General features: G+C 43.1%; 1 protein-coding gene across 1 annotated transcript in view; it reads right to left on the minus strand.

Annotated features, from left to right (window-relative positions):
- Nucleotides 1–19,673, minus strand: part of LOC139367894 (mitochondrial calcium uptake 1) — a 136,308-nt gene that overhangs the window by 94,543 nt on the left and 22,092 nt on the right. The window contains exon 4 of the mRNA XM_071106264.1: nt 6,101–6,263. Coding sequence (XP_070962365.1) covers nt 6,101–6,263 — 163 coding nt within the window. The remainder of the gene's footprint in view (nt 1–6,100; nt 6,264–19,673) is intronic.

A 19,673-nucleotide genomic window follows, 5' to 3' on the forward strand; every position in this document is an offset into this window, starting at 1 on the left:
GTCTGCTCCAGGGCAACAGTGTCTAGATAGAAATTGTATTTGTTGTCTTGGCTACTGGACCTTTTTTGGAACACCATTATTTTGGTCTTACTGAGATTCACCGTCAGCCCCCCCCCTCTCTCGCTGCAGCACCCCCCCTCCCTCTCTCGCCGCGTGCCTCCGCCCCTAAACTAAACGCAAAACCCTTCAAGCCTGAAGATTAAAATTACTTTAAGGGGTGGAATTTTAACAAAAATATATGTTTTTAAGAGCTCAGTGCTAATATTAATCTTAACCTAGGACATTACATATCACATCATCTGTGTGCTCCGCTATTTTTCTGTGGGATTAATTTATAAATTAATTTAATTTATAAATTAACAAATAAAAACAGTAGGGAACTGAAGCAGAACTCGACTGACCCACCTTCTCTTCTGAAAACTCATTTAAAACCTTTCAACAAGAAAAAAGGAAACTAGTTATTTATTAAGATCCAGTCTCAGTCCAGTGGAACTATTTCAACCAACCAGACTACTGATGGGAGGAGCTATAAGAGGACGGGCTCAGCTGACTGGCTGGAATTAATAGAATGGAGTCCAGTGGAACTATTTCAACCAACCAGACTACATGATTAGCAGAGGAGGCTGATGGGAGGAGCTATAAGAGGACGGGCTCAGCTGACTGGCTGGAATTAATAGAATGTCCAGTGATTTCCATTGGTTGGATAGCGTTCCATTGATTCCGTTCCAATCCTAAATGTAATAAATAGAGTTTAAGGAAGCATTTATCCAGGGGCTAGAGAAACCAGTCAGCCAGAACACAACAAAGGAAAGTCTATTTACCAGGGGGCAGTCAGTCAGTGAACATTGAATAAAATATACAGTCAGCCAGCCAGAGTGGTATTATTAGGCTATATACCAACAGTATATGCACTGTAATCTCCCCTCCTCTGCTCTCCTGTACTGCACTGTCGTGTCATTAGGTCTGACAGAGCCAGCTAGGTGTCGAGAGAGATGAGAGGTGTGAGGTAAATGTACTGTAAACTCTCCTTCGCTGCTCTCTGCAATCTCTCTCTCTCGTAGAATCTGACTGTGGGTGGTGGCGAGAGAGAGAGAGAGAGAGCGAGCGAGAGCTGGAAGGAGAGATGAGTGGCCTGGCTGTGGATCAAATGCACTACAAATCACTCTTTCCCCCTCTCCCTCTAATTCAGTGAAGCTCAGGTCAGCAGTATTACTGTAATAACAGAATCAGAAAGAGGGGGAAGAATGGAAGTGAGGGAGGCAATGGAAGGACCCTCCCAACCAGGCTCAGGTCAGTCTTCAAGAAACCCAACAAATACTACCAGGTTACTTTTCATGCTTCCGAGCAAACTCAGTGGCCGGGCTGGATTAAGGACCGGGAAGGATTAAGGACCTGGCTGGATTAAGGACCAAGGACCGGGAAGGATTAAGGACCTGGCTGGATTAAGGACCCGGGAAGGATTAAGGACCTGGCTGGATTAAGGACCGGGAAGGATTAAGGACCGGGAAGGATCAAGGACCGGGAAGGATCAAGGACCGGGAAGGATTAAGGACCTGGCTGGATTAAGGACCTGGCTGGATTAAGGACCGGGAAGGATTAAGGACCGGGAAGGATTAAGGACCGGGAAGGATTAAGGACCGGGAAGGATTAAGGACCGGGAAGGATTAAGGACCGGGAAGGATTAAGGACCCGGGAAGGATTAAGGACCCGGGAAGGATTAAGGACCTGGCTGGATTAAGGACCCGGGAAGGATTAAGGACCCGGGAAGGATTAAGGACTGGGAAGCAGCTAGCAGGCTAAAAGTATCCAACACTGTAACTCCTCCAAGTCAAGGTAAGCTTTCGCTTGTATTCATTTATTGCCACCGGGACCCGCCGAGGTAACTGCTGAACTGCTTGCTGTCCACTGGACTGCGTGATTGTAGTGGGTTTACGAACACGTTAATTCTACTAGATTTCCCAGCAAGAAAACAAAAAAAACAGAACAAAAGATACATTTATATTTCACCAGGTAGGCCAGTTGAGAACAAGTTCTCATTTACAACTGCGACCTGGCCAAGATAAAGCAAAGTAGTGTGACAAAAACAACAGATGAGTGCTAAGGTGTGACAAACCTAACTAAGACCATATTAGCTCTCCCTCACACACACACACGGGCCTGCCTGAGGTAACGTAAAGAGAGGCCTGACTGGAGACCCCACATCAGTTTCAGGGGAACAATAGTTACGCTTCTAAATACCGAGTCGCAAAAAAAATTAAAAAAAATGGAAACATCCGCTTCCTGCCGACCCCGCCTGAGAGTGGCCTGAGTAGGATTTTTTTTTTAAAAACGGCTATGATTTCAACCACACAGCAGCTCTCTGCTCACTCAACAACATCTCTGCTCTGTGGCAACACTACTAGACAAGCCATTCTGTAGCACTACAACAACGTGTCATGATTTAGTCTAGTTCCATGAGATGGAGCTCAATCAGAACCGATAAACACAAGAATGATGCAGATGGCTGAGCGAGAGAGAGAGAGACACACACGAGTGTTGCACGGTACTCCAAAACATCTGTACTTTTTCAATACGGTTCGTAACTACAATTTTCACTGTTGGTACTTCTGTTAAAATGTCTCACGTCACCTACGGATTGACAGAAGATCAAGTCTATCAACACAGCCAACGTCCCCCTATAGCATGAGCGGTCCGAGCCAGGTCCGCCCCAGGTTTACGTACTCATCGCTAGCTCTACCCTGTCCGGATTCACCGTTTATGCTGCACAGAAGTTAAATGAATAATGAAATACAGCATGTAAAAACGTTGAAACTTAATTACTGTTCGCAAAACAATGTCCATTACAGGCTACAACACTTTACAATGCATGAAGAAATCATCCAGCTTTGTAGACCAACTTTGCTACAACATCAACTCACTACCATAGGACATTTTTTAGTGATATTTATTTTAACATAAGCATAAAATAACCATAAGGCAAAATATTATAATACCACCAAAAACATATTCAATTAATTTAGTTGCCAGCCTCAAGTCTGTCCCAGTCAAGAGCAAAAGCCTTTGCCTTGATGACAGCTTTGCACACTCTTGGCATTTTCTCAACCAGCTTCACCTGGAATGCTTTTCCAACAATCTTGAAAGAGTTCCCACATATGCTGAGCACTTGCTGGCTGCTTTTCCGTCACTCTGCGGTCCAACTCATCCCAAACCATCTCAATTGGGTTGAGGTCGGGTGATTGTGGAGGCCAGGTCATCTAATGTAGCACTCCATCACTCTCCTTCTTGGACAAATAGCCCTTACACAGCCTGTAGGTGTGTTGGGTCATTGTCCTGTTGAAAAACAAATGATAGTCCCACTAAGCCCAAGGCAGATGGGATGGTGTATTGCTGCAGAATGCTGTGGTAGCCAATCTGGTTAAGTGTGCCTTGAATTCTACATAAATCCCAGACAGTGTCACCAGCAAAGCACCCCCACGGTTTACGGTGGGAACCACACATGCAGAGATCATCTGTTCACAGTTGTAGTCGGAAGTGTACATACACCTTAGCCAAATACATTTAAACTCAGTTTCACAATTCCTGACATTCAATCCTAGTAAAAATTCCCTGACGTAGGTCAGTTAGGATCACCATTTTATTTGAAGAATGTGAAATGTCAGAATAATAGTAGAGAGAATTATTTCTTTCTGCTTTTATTTCTTTCATCACATTCCCAGTGGGTCAGAAGTTTACATACACTCATTTAGTATTTGGTAGCATTGCCTTTAAATTGTATAACTTGGGTCAAACGTTTCAGGGAGCATTCCACAAGCTTCCCACAAGTTGGGTGAATTTTAGCCCATTCCTCCTGACAGAGCTGGTGTAAATGAGTCAGGTTTGTAGGCCTCCTTGCTCGCACACCATTTTTCAGTTCTGCCCACACATTTTCTATAGGGTTGAGGTCAGGGCTTTGTGATGGTCACTCCAACACCTTGACTTTGTTGTCCTTAAGCCATTTTGACAACTTTGGAAGTATGCTTGGGGTCATTGTCCATTTTGAAGACCCATTTGTGCCCAAGCTTTAACTGATGTCTGGAGATGATGCTTCAATATAGCCACATGAATTTTCCTTCCTCATGATGCCATCTATTTTGTGAAGTGCACCACCCCACAACATGATCCTGCCACCCTCGTGCTTCACAGTTGGGATGGTGTTCTTCGGCTTGCAAGCCTCCCCCTTTTTCCTCCAAACATAACGATGGTCATTATGGCCAAACAGTTCTATTTTTGCTTCATCAGACCAGAGGACATTTCTCCAAAAAGTACAATCTCTGTCCCAATGTGCAGTTGCAAACTGTAGTCTGGCTTTTTTATGGTGGTTTAGGAGCAGTGGCTTCTTCCTTGCTGAGCTGCTTTTCAGGTTGTGTCGATATAGGACTCGTTTTACTGTGGATATAGATACTTTTGTACCCGTTTCCTCCAGCATCTTCACAAGGTCCTTTGCTGTTGTTCTGGGATTGATTTGCACTTTTCACACCAAAGTACGTTCATCTCTAGGAGACAGAACGCGTCTCCTTCCTGAGCGATATGACGGCTACGTGGTCCCATGGTGTTTATACTTGCTTACTATTGTTTGTACAGATGAACGTGGTACCTTCAGGCGTTTGGAAATTGCTCCCAACAATGAACCAGACTTGGAGGTCTACAATTATTTGTTCTCAGGTCTTGGATGATTTCTTTTGATTTTCCCATGATGTCAAGCAAAGAGGCACAGAGTTTGAAGGTAGGCCTTGAAATACATCCACAGGTTCACCTCTAATTGATACAAATTATGTCAATTAGAAGCTTCCGATAGGCTAAAACCATGACATAATTTTCTGGAATTTTCCAAGCTGTTTAAAGGCACAGTCAACTTAGTGTATGTAAACTTCTGACCCACTGGAATTGTGATACAGTGAATTATAAGCGAAATTATCTGTCTGTAAACAATTGTTGGAATAATTACTTGTGTCATCCACAAAGTAGATGTCCTAACCAACTTACCAAAACTATAGTTTGTTAACAAGAAATGTGTGGAGTTGTTGAAAAACGAGTTTTAATGAGTCCAACATAAGTGTATGTAAACCTCCGACTTCAACTGTACCTACTCCGCATCACAAAGACACAGCGGTTGGAATCGAAAATATCAAATTTGGACTCAAGACCAAAATAAGATTTCCACCGGTCTAATGTCCATGGATTGTGTTTCTTGGCCCAAGCAAGTCTCTTCTTCTTATTGGTGTCCTTTAGTAGTGGTTTCTTTGCAGCAATTCGACCATGAGGCCTGATTCACACAGTCTCCTCTGAACAGTTGATGTTGAGATGTGTCTGTTACTTTAACTCTGTGAAGCATTTATTTAGGCTGCAATTTCTGAGGCTGGTAACTCTAATGAACTTATTGTCTGCAGCAGAGGTAACTCTGGGTCTTCCTTTCTTGTGGCGGTCCTCATGAGAGCCGGTTTCATCATACCGCTTGAGGATTTTTGCGACTGCACTTGAAGAAACTTTGAAAGTTCATGAAATTCTCCGGATTGACTGACCTTCATGCCTTAAAGTAATGGACTGTCGTTTCTCTTTGCCAATTTGAGCTGTTCTTGGCAGAATATTTTACCAAATAGGGCTATCTTCTGTACACCACCACTACCTTGTCACAACACAACTGATTGGCTCAAAAGCAATAAGGAAAGAAATTACAGAAATATATTTAACAAGGCACACCTGTTAATTGAAATTCATTCCAGGTGACTACCTCATGAAGCTGGTTGAGAGAAAGCCAAGAGCATGCAAAGCTGTCATCAAGGCAAAGGGTGGCTACTTTGAAGAATCTCAAATATAAAACATATTTTGATTTGTTTAACGCTTTTTTGGTTACTACATGATTCCATGTGTTTTTTTCATAGTTTTGATGTCTTCACTATTATTCTACAATGTAGAAAATATTAAAAATAATAATAATGAATGAGTAGGTATGTCCAAACTTTTGACAGGTACTGTATGTATAATATATATTTTACTTCCTTTTTCTCCCCAATTTCATGATACCCAATTGGGAGTTAAGCGCTTGTCTCAACTTTAGACTCACTCTCTGGCTGTTTCTCGTTGGGGGTGATGGAACGGACAAAGTCCTGTGGAGTCATGTAGACCTCTGCATCTCCGTGCTCACTGATGATCTTCAGCGTGGCGAAGTAACGGAAGATCTTGTCTGGAGTGGAGTAGGCTCTAATCCTATTCTCATACTCCATCACCTGGGGAGGGGGGAGAGTGAGAGAGGTACTGTCAGTAGGGCTGGGCGCTATATCATTCATTCAAGATATGTTTCAGCGTGATTGAGATATATATATATATATATCTCTAAGACAGACCAGACAGAGAGAGACAGAGACAGAGAGACAGAGAGAGAGACAGATGTATATATTGACGTATTTTGAGGCCGTTTAGGTCTGCTTGTTCTCATGTCTCCTTCTGCTGTGACTCTGCATACCCTTCATAGGAAAGTTTGATCATACGCACCTCCTTAATAACCATAGGTGCTAATAAATAAATAAAACACTAGTATGGAACAAGAAGGCCTGCACACTGTTAAAAAGGTCCCAATTCATTGACCACGTTTCCATCTGGATCCGTGTGCGGGGCCTTCATGTTTTATACTGTTCCCATTTACACTCACACCAAGCACCTCCACCTGTCACTCACACCAAGCACCTCCACCGGTCACTCACACCAAACACCTCCACCTGTCACTCACAACAAACACCTCCACCTGTCACTCACAACAAACTACTTCCTCTCTGACAAGCGGTTTCAACTCGCCATTTTCATTTTGGAGGTTTGGGCCAACAGAATCAATCATAATGTACACTAACACATTGAGACATTATTTTTACTGTAACAGAAGAGAAGTTAACCTTTTCAGTTCCCAACTCTTCAAATTGCGAGCAGAGCAGACACTACTAAAACAGGAGTATGATTCTGCAACAAAATAAAAAAGTTTGCTCAACTTGTCGCACGCGCCATTACGGTACCACAAACCACTAGCAGCATTTTAGCCAAAGACTGTTATACTAGATGTCGAGTCTGTTTTATAAAATGTGCAATAAGCATAAGACAAACCCGTTCTCATTGTGAGAAATAAAGGTGAGCAACTTGATTTCAACATCTGAACAAAGTGGCTAGCATGCCTTTCAAACAGTAGGAGACGGACAGAAGGGTGTGTTCATAACAGTTCAATTTATGTAGTTCTGGTCTATTTGTTCTTGTCTATTGATGTTCTGTGTTGTGTTTCATGTTGAACCCCAGGAAGAGTATCTGCTGCTTCTGCAACAGCTAATGGGGATCCTAATAAAATACCAAAAAAACTGTTCTACCTTGTAAGCTAGCAAATAGATCCAAGTTGGCTAAAGGTGAAATATAAAACAGCAGCTGGGCTTCAGAGATTGTTGATGAGTCCCGTGTTAATGTTCTATAAAATGGCTGCTACCAGAAGTTGGGTCATTATTCGTGGGATGTGCATTATACTGTGTTCTGGTTACATTAGAAATAAAATAGAGCATTTTTATAAAAACAGACTTGAAAGCCAGATCAGTGATGACTGCAAGAGAGAGAGACAAACTAAACAGAATGCTATTCCACAACAGCACATCCACCCATCGAACATCTTACCTCCTCCTCATCCACCATCATCAAACCCACACTCCCACACTCCTCATGTTAGCAACCTTTAAAATGTGTCATTTTAGGGTTGTCCAATCAGAAAAGACATCTTATGACCAATGGGTAAACCAATCTTATTGGAATATTTACCCTTGTAGGATGGCCAAAATTAGGGTGACTAAAATGTGGAGGCTATATACAGGGGGTACCGGTACAGAGTCAATGTGGAGACTATATACAGGGGGTACCGGTACAGAGTCAATGTGGAGACTATATACAGGGGGTACCGGTACAGAGTCAATGTGGAGGCTATATACAGGGTGTTACGGTACAGTGTCAATGTGGAGGCTATATACAGGGGGTACCGGTACAGAGTCAATGTGGAGACTATATATTAATGTGCTGGAGATTCTATGTAAAATGTAAGGCTACTGTCCACCTGACAGGCTCACTTCCCCATTGAACTGGTCATCTTTCTTTTCGAATCAACAGGACATAAAACAATATAGATGTAAGAAATATATCTATTTTGAGACATTACGTAATATTTTCATATTTTAGTATACGGTTTTCATATTAATTCTCAAAGACGTCTCAGAAAAACATGCACATCACTGTGAAATGTGAAAGGAGCACAGAGTGTATAGCTTAGAATTTTTTAACTAATGTATCATTATTAGCTTATCGGTGCTCATTACTGAACGTCGCAAACCCTTGGCTATCTGCACGAACCCTAGCCTAAATGATGAATCAGCGATATACAAAAACCGGTTTAATTGTTTATTAACTAACTAAATAAGATCACAGAAATACATGAAAAACACACAATTAGTTCATACGCGATAGAAAAAGAAAAGTCCCTAGCGGATGAAACCGACATGACGGCTTGATAGACAAAGGAAAGAGTATGGACCGCTCAAGAGCGAGAAACTCTTAGAAATTGCTAATACTTTACATGAACGGCCGCTCATTCAAAAATAAAATTTGCAATTTACATATTTACAAGTGCACGTCTGTGGTCATCGGTCCGTCTGCTGGAGAGTCTCGACAGAAAAGTTGCATTCCTAGTGGATACGTCAGGCGTACCCATCGTTGTCGCATAGAATAGATGTTTCGGCGGTTGTCGGTATTCTTGAACTAGACTTACGTAATTTCCAGCTGCAGACTAGTAATTCTATGTCTAGGATTTGCTCTTATTCTGTAATGATCGATAGTCTCAGAGTTTAACCATTTCCAGCCGTGTAGCCAACGCTCCACGCTCTATGGTCTAATTGTGGCAAAATCACAATTCTTTAGGTAACATTGATAAATAAGATGTTTTATCAATTTTCATAAGTATGCTTATGTGGGGGAAAAGTGACTTGGGCCCTAGAGTCAGGCTTGTCTTCTTATGGGAATGTGTCTAACTATTACATGTCCTCTCTGAGGTTGCCCTTATCTTGATTTAGTATATGACCTAAGAGGCTCACTGTCTCTGTGAGCTTGTCCAGGAGGGGGTGTATTTAAGATGAGTATCTAGAATTGACAATTGATATATGCCATTGGATGAGGTAATGTTTTGGTCCTAAGTGGTAGCAAGAACGAAATAGGAACTTTGTTTAGGAGAGCAAACTGAACGATCATTTATAGCTAATGATGTCTGGCTATGGGATACTCCTCTCTAAAGTAAAATCTTCCTTTGTGCAGTTTTCCTAAGACCTGTGGTTTGTCATGTCGACTAGGGGGTGGATCTTTGCTATAAAGGACCTCAGTTGCCATTATGTTGACACTGAGAATTTATAGACACGGAATTGATCTGAGAGTCAAACAGGGCTATGGTGAAGCTCATATATAATTAAAGATGGGACTTTATAATATACTCTGACTTGTGTGTTGTTTGCGCTCTCACGATTTGGTAAGACAGAGGACATTTTCACGACAGCATACAGAGTTCTTAACCATTTCACATGTAGCTAACGCTTCATATTTTCTGGTCTTAGAAATTCAACCATTTGCAACCTTAGCTTACACCGTGGTTTGCGTGGTCTTGAATTGAGTCCATTCCAACGTCCCGACGTTCTCTGACTTAAATGTACATTTTTCTAGGAAGTGGGAAAAGGTCAGATTCCATGACACCTGATGTGATGTCTGGCCTCAAGGGGGGCCACTGACTAGTTAAACTTTATATGAACTCTCATTTAGAAGCCTAACATCACACTACATCTTTTCACAAATAGTTTCATATTTACTCAATAATTGTATCCCAACATCTAGATGTGAATCTGATAATTGGAAAGTGTACACAAACAGAGATGCAGTAATGTGGGTCTCCTGTGTTTCATGAGGTCACTAAATGACACAACTTTGACAGGGTTGTTCTTTCAAAACACCCACGGACAAATTCCCACATTCTCAAAAGACGTTGTGTAATTATTCAAACGTTTGATTGTCCAAGTGTGTCTCTTTGTTCCACAGTTTACATTCCAGTCTGGAACACCACAGAGAACAGAGTATTTTACGACCGTCATAAAACAGCCGACCTCCGACCTCCCCCCCCACACCTCTACGAGAGAGAGAACACGCTGTAGAGACGGACCCACTGTCACCTGATCCTTCAGATCGTCACAGAGAGTCATGACATCACCTAGCAGGACAAATTCAGACTTAGTGTGACAGGCCAGGAGAGAGCTTAGGGTACAGGCCGATGCTGATGGAGGACAATAACACCCAGCAACAGTCAACAAAAATATATGTTTAATGCTTAAAACCAGCAAATCAAATTGTTTGGGGACAGACTTGGTGGAGACAACCGAGCACTGAAGGTGATCCTTGGTAAAGATTGCCACTCCACCACCTTTGGTAGATACGTCTTGCAGAAAAAAGGTTATAACCAGAAAGGTCAACATCAGTATTCAAAACACTCTTCCTTAACCACGTCTCAGTAATGACCAACACATCTGGATTGTGAACCCACACTTTGATCCTTCAGATCGTCATGACAGAAGATAGGCCTATTTGGTAAAAGACCAAGTCCATATTATGGCAAGAACAGCACAAATAAGCAAAGAGAAAAGGACAGTCCATCATTACCTTAAGACATGAAGGTCAGCCAATCTGGAAAATGTCAAGAACTTTTAAAAAGTTTCTTCAAGTGCAGACGCAAAAACTTTCAAGTGCTATGATGAAACTGGCTCTCATGAGGACCGCCACAGGAAAGGAAGACCCAGAGTTACCTCTGCTGGAGAGGATAAGTTCATTAGAGTTACCAGTCTCAGATTTCAGCCCAAAGAAAACACTTAACCAGCTTGGCTACCACAGCATTCTGCAGCAATACGCCATCCCATCTGGTTTGGGCTAAGTGGGATTATAATTTGTTTTTCAACAAGACAATGACCCAACACACCTCCAGGCTGTGTAAGGGCTATTCTACCAAGAAGGAGAGTGATGGAGGTCTGCATTAGATGACCCAGCCTCCACAAATCACCTGACCTCAAACCAATTGAGATGGTTTGGGATGAGTTGGACCGCAGAGTGAAGGAAAAGCAGCCAAAAAGTGCTCCGCATAAGTGGGAACTCCTTCAAGACTGTTGGAAAAGCATTCCAGGTGAAGCTGGTTGAGAGAAATTCAACTGTCATCAAGGCAAAGGGTGGCTACTTTGAAGAATCTCAAATATTTGGATCTGTTTAAAACACTTTTTATGTGTTATTTCATAGTTTTGAAGTCTTCACTATTATTCTACAATGTAGACAACATTAAAAAGTAAGAAAAACCCTTGAATGAGTAGCTATGTCCAAACTTTTTTTTGTCTGGTTCTGTAATTTATTAGAGACACTAAGACATCAGCGCTTCCGGATGGAAATATGCAGTTATCCAGTTGCTAAAAATACCATAACTTCCTTAAAAAAAACGAGAGTTCAGTTCATGTAACAGGGTTGACTAAAATGAGGGACTGGTGTTTATTTTTAAAATAAAATGAAACATTAAGGCTAAGTATAAAGCACATGAAGACACCATTTAGTTTCCCACCATTTGTCAAATACAACAAATAGTGAATACTGTACTGTGAAAAAAATACTGTGAAACGCTTAGTTACAACTGGTACTTTAGATTTACAAAATAAAAACCCAATTCCAATGTGGTGTTGAAGGCCTGTTGAGTACATCTGAGCTGAAAAGATTCCAGAATCTTCTGTTAAAAACTACTAGCGCCTACGCAGAGGTTGTAATCAAAATCTGGCCCATTTGAAAACGGTCCTTTTGTGAGGCGCAGCGGGGAACTAGTTGTGTATCATGGAGAGTGGTGGATAAACCAGGAGGATCTTCATCATCGGTTAAACCTCTAGTTTGGGAACATTTCATCTTCCCAGTAGATTACAACAGCGAAGGGCATAGAGCAGGGGTGTCAAAGTCAAATGGACGGAGGGCCAAATAAAAAAATCAGCTACAAGACGAGGGCCGGACTGTTCGAATGTTCATTGAAAAATTTTTAAATGACGCATATAGTCTAGTGAACCTAATTGAACCTACTGAAAACCTAACAAATATATTACAATATGATCAGATAAATAAAGCAATATTTTCTTATGGCTCTGTCAGTAATCTTTAATTTTCAACAGACACAAAAGACAAATTTCCTTTATATAAATATCCCCATAACATGAACATTAAATGAAAGAAACCGGTATTCAAGGCACCATCAGTAGACTATATTTTCTATTTTAGCAAAAGTGGGCTAAATTTACTTCAAAGAAAAAACAATAATAGCAATTTTCTATCATCCACTCAACTGAAATATTTTTAAAATATAATTGGATTGAAATACAAAAAAATAAAGTGCAAAAATCTATTAATCAAAAACAACACTTTGTTTAAGGAGAAGTAACATGCAGTGAAAACAAATATTAAATTTTAACTTTTAAACTTGAACTGAGTAAAAACTCTAAATATGTGATTGCACAGTAATGTTCACTTGTTTGAGGTTGAGGGTGATACTTGGTGGTGTCCCATCTTTTCCACAAGTTCATCAATGTTCGGGGTAAGGCTCTGAGCTGAAGAAATCCTCAGAATTGAGTGGAGGTGTTCAGCAGTAAGTCGACTTCTGTGTGATGTTTTGTTCAGGTTCATCAAAGAAAACAGTTGTTCACACAGGTATGTGCTGCCAAACATAGACAACGTTTGAGCAGCCTGGATGCGCAGCTGGGGCATTGTGCCGGGGAGGAAACGGGCGAACTCCGCAGCACCCACTGCCGCATATTTTGCCCTCAGTGCATCATTGCATTGGAGGTCAATCAACTCCATTTGGAGGTTTGGTGGTGAGCTTTCCACGTCAACAGCAAATGGGTTACCGAGCAGTTCCAACCTGCTTTTTTGTGCTTCAAAGTCAGCAAATCGGCGTCGAAAGTCAGCGGCAAGCATACCTATTTTATCAGCCAACTGTGTGCTCGGGAACGCACTGGTAGAGAGCTTCTCTTTCATGGTCTGGCAGCTGGGAAAGTGGCTCAAATTTTCTTTCCGCATCTGCGTCTCCCACAGAGTCAGTTTGGTTTTAAATGCCTTCACTGTACTGTACATATCAGAGATGACACGATCCCGACCCTGCAGCTGCAAGTTTATTGCATTCAGATGACTCGTAATGTCACACAGAAAAGCCATTTCACACAGAAACATTTCATCTCGGAGTTGTGTTGTGTCTTTCCCTTTGCTGTCCAAGAACAGACAAATCTCCTCACGAAGCTCGAAACATCTTTGAAGCACCTTTCCCTGGCTTAGCCATCGCACCTCTGTGTGATAAGGCAAATCACCATGCTCCGTTTCTAACTCCGTCAGAAATGCCTTGAACTGGCGGTGATTCAAACCTTTGGCTCTGATAAAGTTAACTGTGCGCGTGATGATGCTCATTACATGCTCCATTTTCAAGGCTTTACCGCACAACGCTTCCTGGTGTATGATACAATGATAAGCTGTCAGCTCACCTGTCGCGTTTTCCTCTTGCATCTTTTCCCGTATCTTCGCCACCAGTCCGCTCCTGTGTCCACACATCGCAGGTGCTCCGTCGGTTGTCAAACCCACGAGTTTTTCCCAAGGCAGCTCCATCTCATTTACACATCTTGACACCTCTTCATACAAATCATGCCCCGTAGTTGTGCCATGCATAGGACGTAAAGCCAAAAACTCCTCTGTCACGCTTAGGTTGGAGTCCACTCCGCGGATGAAAATTGACAACTGGGCAATGTCAGAAATGTCGGTGCTCTCATCCACAGCCAAGGAATATGCAATAAAATCTTTTCCCTTTTTCACAAGCTGCTCTTTTAGATTGATGGACAACTGGTCTACTCTCTCGGCAATGGTGTTTCTGCTCAGACTCACATTTAAAAAGAGTTGCCTTTTTTCTGGGCAAACTTCGTCACAAACTTTAATCATGCAGTTTTTGATGAAATCCCCCTCCGTAAATGGCCGGGCTGATTTAGCGATCTCTTCTGCCAAAATAAAACTGGCCTTGACAGTTGCGTCCGCGTGTGTGTCCGCGTGTTTCGTTTCATAATGTCGTCTCAGATTATACTCTTTCAGTACCGCCACACTTTCTCCACACAGAAGACACACAGGTTTTCCAGCTACCTTCGTGAACATATACTCCGACTCCCACCTTGTTTGAAACCCCCGGTTCTCAGTATCCACCTTCCGTTTTGCCATTTTTGATGGGTATCTGAAAGTTAATTTTACTGTGATGCTGACGACTGCTGTGCCAATAAATATTGAAATGAAGCAGCCTACTGCTCGGTGCGTCACCTTTGCATTGTGGGAAATGTAGTATTGGTGCGTGTAAAAGATCTGCGGGCTGCCGGCTTGCTGCGGGCCGGTTCTAATAATAAATCAAGATCATCCCAGGGGCCGTAAAAAACCTTCTTGCGGGCCGGATGTGGCCCGCGGGCCTTGACTCTGACATATGTGGCATAGAGGGTATATGTTGCCACTGCTCAACCAGAATAGCCTGTGCAGCTGCCAACACCTCAAATACGTAGACACGTTTACACTGACATCACCCCAGGATACCAGAGCAAGACGGAAACGCTAAGAAACAACATGGTCTCCCCTCTGCATTCAAGCAGCCAAATAAACAACAAGAGCGATAGGTAGGCTAAGTTTATATATTTTACAGTCTTTGGTTTATAGCGAACGTGTGTCGATTCTTGAGAATGAGGGGTTTCAGCGCCTCGTGAAAGAGCTCGAGACACGTTACGAAAGTCCATCTTGCACCGATTTCAGCAAACAGGTAGTACCCCTGCTCTACAGTATATAAGCAAGCCAAAGCCGAAGTTTAATTAATTGTCCGATGCAGTGACATCCCATCACATTAGCCGATCTGCGTTTCTCAACAAGTTCAAATCACATGAATGCATCTAACTGGTGTGTATATATATATATATATATATAATATATATACACACACACACACACACACACAACTGGTAAATCCCTACCTCCCACATGGTTGCAAACACAGCATCAGAGGAGAAACTTGAGAGGCTCAACATAACAATCCTGTCACAACAGACAATGCAAACAACATTGTGAATGATGTCACAACAGACAATGCATAGAACATTGTGAATGATGTCACAACAGACAATGCATAGAACATTGTGAATGATGTCACAACAGACAATGCATAGAACATTGTGAATGATGTCACAACAGACAATGCAAACAACATTGTGAATGATGTCACAACAGACAATGCAAACAACATTGTGAATGATGTCACAACAGACAATGCATAGAACATTGTGAATGGCATTTAATTGTCCTGCTGTACCGAAACTGTGACCCCAAAACCGCAATACGTATCGAACCGTAGGTTTTGTGAAGCGCTACCCCAAAATGAATAATTAACAGTCATTTTCAAAAAAAAGGACTTCTAGGTTTCTATCTTACCAAGGCAGAGGACATCTGGGGTTGCAAAATTGAATTAAAAAAATTCCCTTGTTTCCCAGGAATCCTGGACATATTTCCATGAATCTTACAACTGGGATGTCTGGGAAAACCTGGGAATGTTACTGGAATTTTGCAACCCTAAGCCAGCCTGCCACACACATAACCAGTTAGCCTGGCAGTAGCCATTCCTATTGGCCAGAGAAGGAGAAGCAGTACGCTCTACTTCCTGTTTTAGACATTGGCGGCTTCTTCAAAGAGATTATTTATCCTTTTCAGCCAAGATAAAAAAATCGGTTGCATGTCATTTCCTGACTTCTATATTGGTTATAAGCCATACATACCCACAGTTCCACAGCATAACAAATTACACAATCCAAGTTGCACACAGACAGACTATATTGATAGTTTAGTTTAATGTACATTTTAAAAAGTGAAAAATTGGAGTGTCAGCATCATTCTGCCCTTCTCCAAGACTCCCAACAAACCAAAAGTATTTCAGGTCACAGTACTGACTAGAGACCAGACAGACAGACTGATCCATTCAGGTCACAGTACTGATCAGAGACCATAAGACAGACTGAGCCATTCAATCTAGTCTTCCACTGGGGGAGAGATACAGCCCTGAATGCAACCCAAATCCTATTAGGGACAGATACTCAGAGACGGAGAGACAGGGGAAGGATCTCGCTCTCTCCCACCCAACCACAAGACGATCAACATCAGACATTGAGACTACTGTGTTCATCCACACAGTGCTGACAGCTCCTCAGATAGCAGCTAAACGCAATGCTACAAGGATCATTCTGCCTTTTCATTTCCCAATTCTCTCTCTTTCTTCATCCCTCGCTCACCTGACAGTCAGATTTCCATCCACGACATCGTGTTTTGAGAAGTGGTGGCCATGTTGGAACCATCCCTCCCCAATAGGGTTAGGGATGATGATGATGATGATGATGGACAGCCGTCGCCAATGGCGACGACGTCGTGATGTACAGACGACGGCGTAGCCCACTTGACTGGCACCGCACGTAAAAAATGTTTTGTCAAACAGCAGGACAGCAGGACAGCACACAGCAGGACAGCAGGACAGCACACAGCAGGACAGCAGGACAGCACACAGCAGGACAGCACACAGCAGGACAGCACGACAGCACACAGCAGGACAGCACGACAGCACACAGCAGGACAGCACGACAGCACACAGCAGGACAGCACACAGCAGGACAGCACACAGCAGGACAGCACACAGCAGGACAGTACACAGCAGGACAGCACACAGCAGGACAGCACACAGCAGGACAGCAGGACAGCACACAGCAGGACAGCACACAGCATGACAGCACACAGCATGACAGCACACAGCATGACAGCACACAGCATGACAGCACACAGCAGGACAGCACACAGCAGGGCAGCAGGACAGCACACAGCAGGGCAGCAGGACAGCACACAGCAGGACAGCACACAGCAGGACAGCAGGACAGCAGGGCAGCAGGGCAGCAGGGCAGCAGGGCAGCAGGGCAGCAGGACAGCACACAGCAGGGCAGCAGGACAGCAGGACAGCAGGACAGCACACAGCAGGACAGCAGGACAGCACACAGCAGGACAGCACACAGCAGGGCAGGACAGGACAGCAGGACATTGGATTTGTAATTTGCCTATTCCTATACCCTATTTCCATAAATACACAAATCAAAGTTTATTAGTCACGTGCACCGAATACAACCGGTGTACAACCTACAGTGAAATGCTTCCTTACAGGCTCTAACCAAGTGCAAAAAAGGTGTTAGGTGAACAACAGGTAAGTAAAGAAATAAAACAACAGTAAAAAGACAGTAGAGGGGCTATATACAGTAGAGAGGCTATAGACAGTAGAGGCTATATACAGTAGAGAGGCTATATACAGTAGAGAGGCTATAGACAGTAGAGAGGCTATAGACAGTAGAGAGGCTATATACAGTAGAGGGGCTATAGACAGTAGAGAGGCTATAGACAGTAGAGAGGCTATAGACAGTAGAGAGGCTATATACAGTAGAGAGGCTATATACAGTAGAGAGGCTATATACAGTAGAGAGGCTATAGACAGTAGAGAGGCTATAGACAGTAGAGAGGCTATAGACAGTAGAGAGGCTATAGACAGTAGAGAGGCTATAGACAGTAGAGAGGCTATAGACAGTAGAGAGGCTATAGACAGTAGAGGGGCTATATACAGTAGAGGGGCTATATACAGTAGAGGGGCTATATACAGTAGAGAGGCTATAGACAGTAGAGAGGCTATATACAGTAGAGAGTCTACATACAGACACTGCTTAGTCAGGCTGATTGAGGTAGTATGTACACGTAGATACACCACATCACATTAGTGGATTTGGCCATTTCAGCCACAACCTTTGCTGACAGGTGTATAAAATTGAGGACACATCCATGCAATCTCCATAGACAAACATCAGCTGTAGAATGGCCTTAACTGAAGAGCTCAGTGACTTTCGATGTGGCACCGTCATAAGATGCCACCTTTCCAACAAGTCAGTGTGTCAAATTTCTGCATGGAAGAACTTGACTGGCCTACACAGAGCCCTGACTTTAACCCCATTGAACACCTTTGGGGTTGAATTGGAACGCCGACTGCAAGCCAGGCCTTATCGCCCCAACATCAGTACCCGAACTCACGAATGCTCTTGTGGATGAATGGAAACAAGTCCCCACAGAAGTGTTCCAACATCTAGTGGAAAGCCTTCCCAGAAGAGTGGAGGCTGTTATAGCAGCAAAGGGGGGGGGACCAACTCCATAATAATGCCCATGATTTTGGAATGAGATGTTGGACGAGCAGGTGTCCACATACTTCAGAATGCAAGAGAGGGATGTCGGCCAAGCAGAGTGGAGAATTCCACCAAAGCTAAAATGTCCAGTCAGAAATCAACCTCCCCCTTTTAAAAACAGTAGTATATATATATTCCCTTCTCTCTCCATTCGATAGGCTATGAATATGACAGAAGGTTACGCTTCAATCGTTTTATGGATTGGCTTTCTCCTGATGCAATATCCTGTTTCGCAGAGTCGTGGCTGAACAAGGACACGGTAAACGTAGCTGTTTTTCCCCCTGTACCTCGGGGAAGCTCAGAGGAAGGGGTACGTGTCTCTTTGTTAAACAACAGCAATCTCTAATGTTAAGGAAGTCTGGAGGTTCTGTTCGCCTGAGATAATGGATAAACTGTAGATCACACTATTGACCAACACAGTTTTCATCTAGAAGTTTTTGTAGCTGTGTATTTACGATATCATGTTCCACTATGTAGTCCTATAACTTACTACGCTAAGACATCCCGTTCCTCGGTCACTGTTCCACCATGATGTAGTCCTATAACTTACTACGCTAAGACAGTCCCGTTCCTCGGTCACTGTTCCACCATGATGTAGTCCTATAACTTACTACGCTAAGACATCCCGTTCCTCGGTCACTGTTCCACCATGATGTAGTCCTATAACTTACTACGCTAAGACATCCCGTTCCTCGGTCACTGTTCCACCATGATGTAGTCCTATAACTTACTACGCTAAGACATCCCGTTCCTCGGTCACTGTTCCACCATGATGTAGTCCTATAACTTACTACGCTAAGACAGTCCGTTCCTCGGTCACTGTTCCACCATGATGTAGTCCTATAACTTACTACGCTAAGACAGTCCGTTCCTCATCACAGTCCCTGGTCCATCACACACACACGTTCTGCTCCTCCAACAGAAATGAACAGAATAAAAGACTAGCCTCTCTCTGCCCTTCCAACAACATATTTCTTCACGATTCCTCCAGTTGCATTTGATTTGGTGCCAACTGTCGCTGTGGCGAAGAGAAGCAGCAGCAGCATTCTGGGATGTGGTCAATAGGAGGCGGTTGGCATCGTATATCACCATGTTTTATGGGTACTCGATAGGACAAAAGGTTGACATGCCCCGCCCCCCCCCCCCCCCCAACTCCTCTCTTTGCCACAACCCTGTCTCGTGTTTTGTGTTGTGAAGTGGTGCACATTGTTAGCTCCATAGACACACACACACACCTCTCCTCTCTGTTCTCTGTCACAATGCTGGTGTACTGTG

The sequence above is a fragment of the Oncorhynchus clarkii genome, chromosome 16 (genome assembly GCF_045791955.1).
Source record: "Oncorhynchus clarkii lewisi isolate Uvic-CL-2024 chromosome 16, UVic_Ocla_1.0, whole genome shotgun sequence".
NCBI classification, from domain to species: domain Eukaryota; kingdom Metazoa; phylum Chordata; class Actinopteri; order Salmoniformes; family Salmonidae; genus Oncorhynchus; species Oncorhynchus clarkii.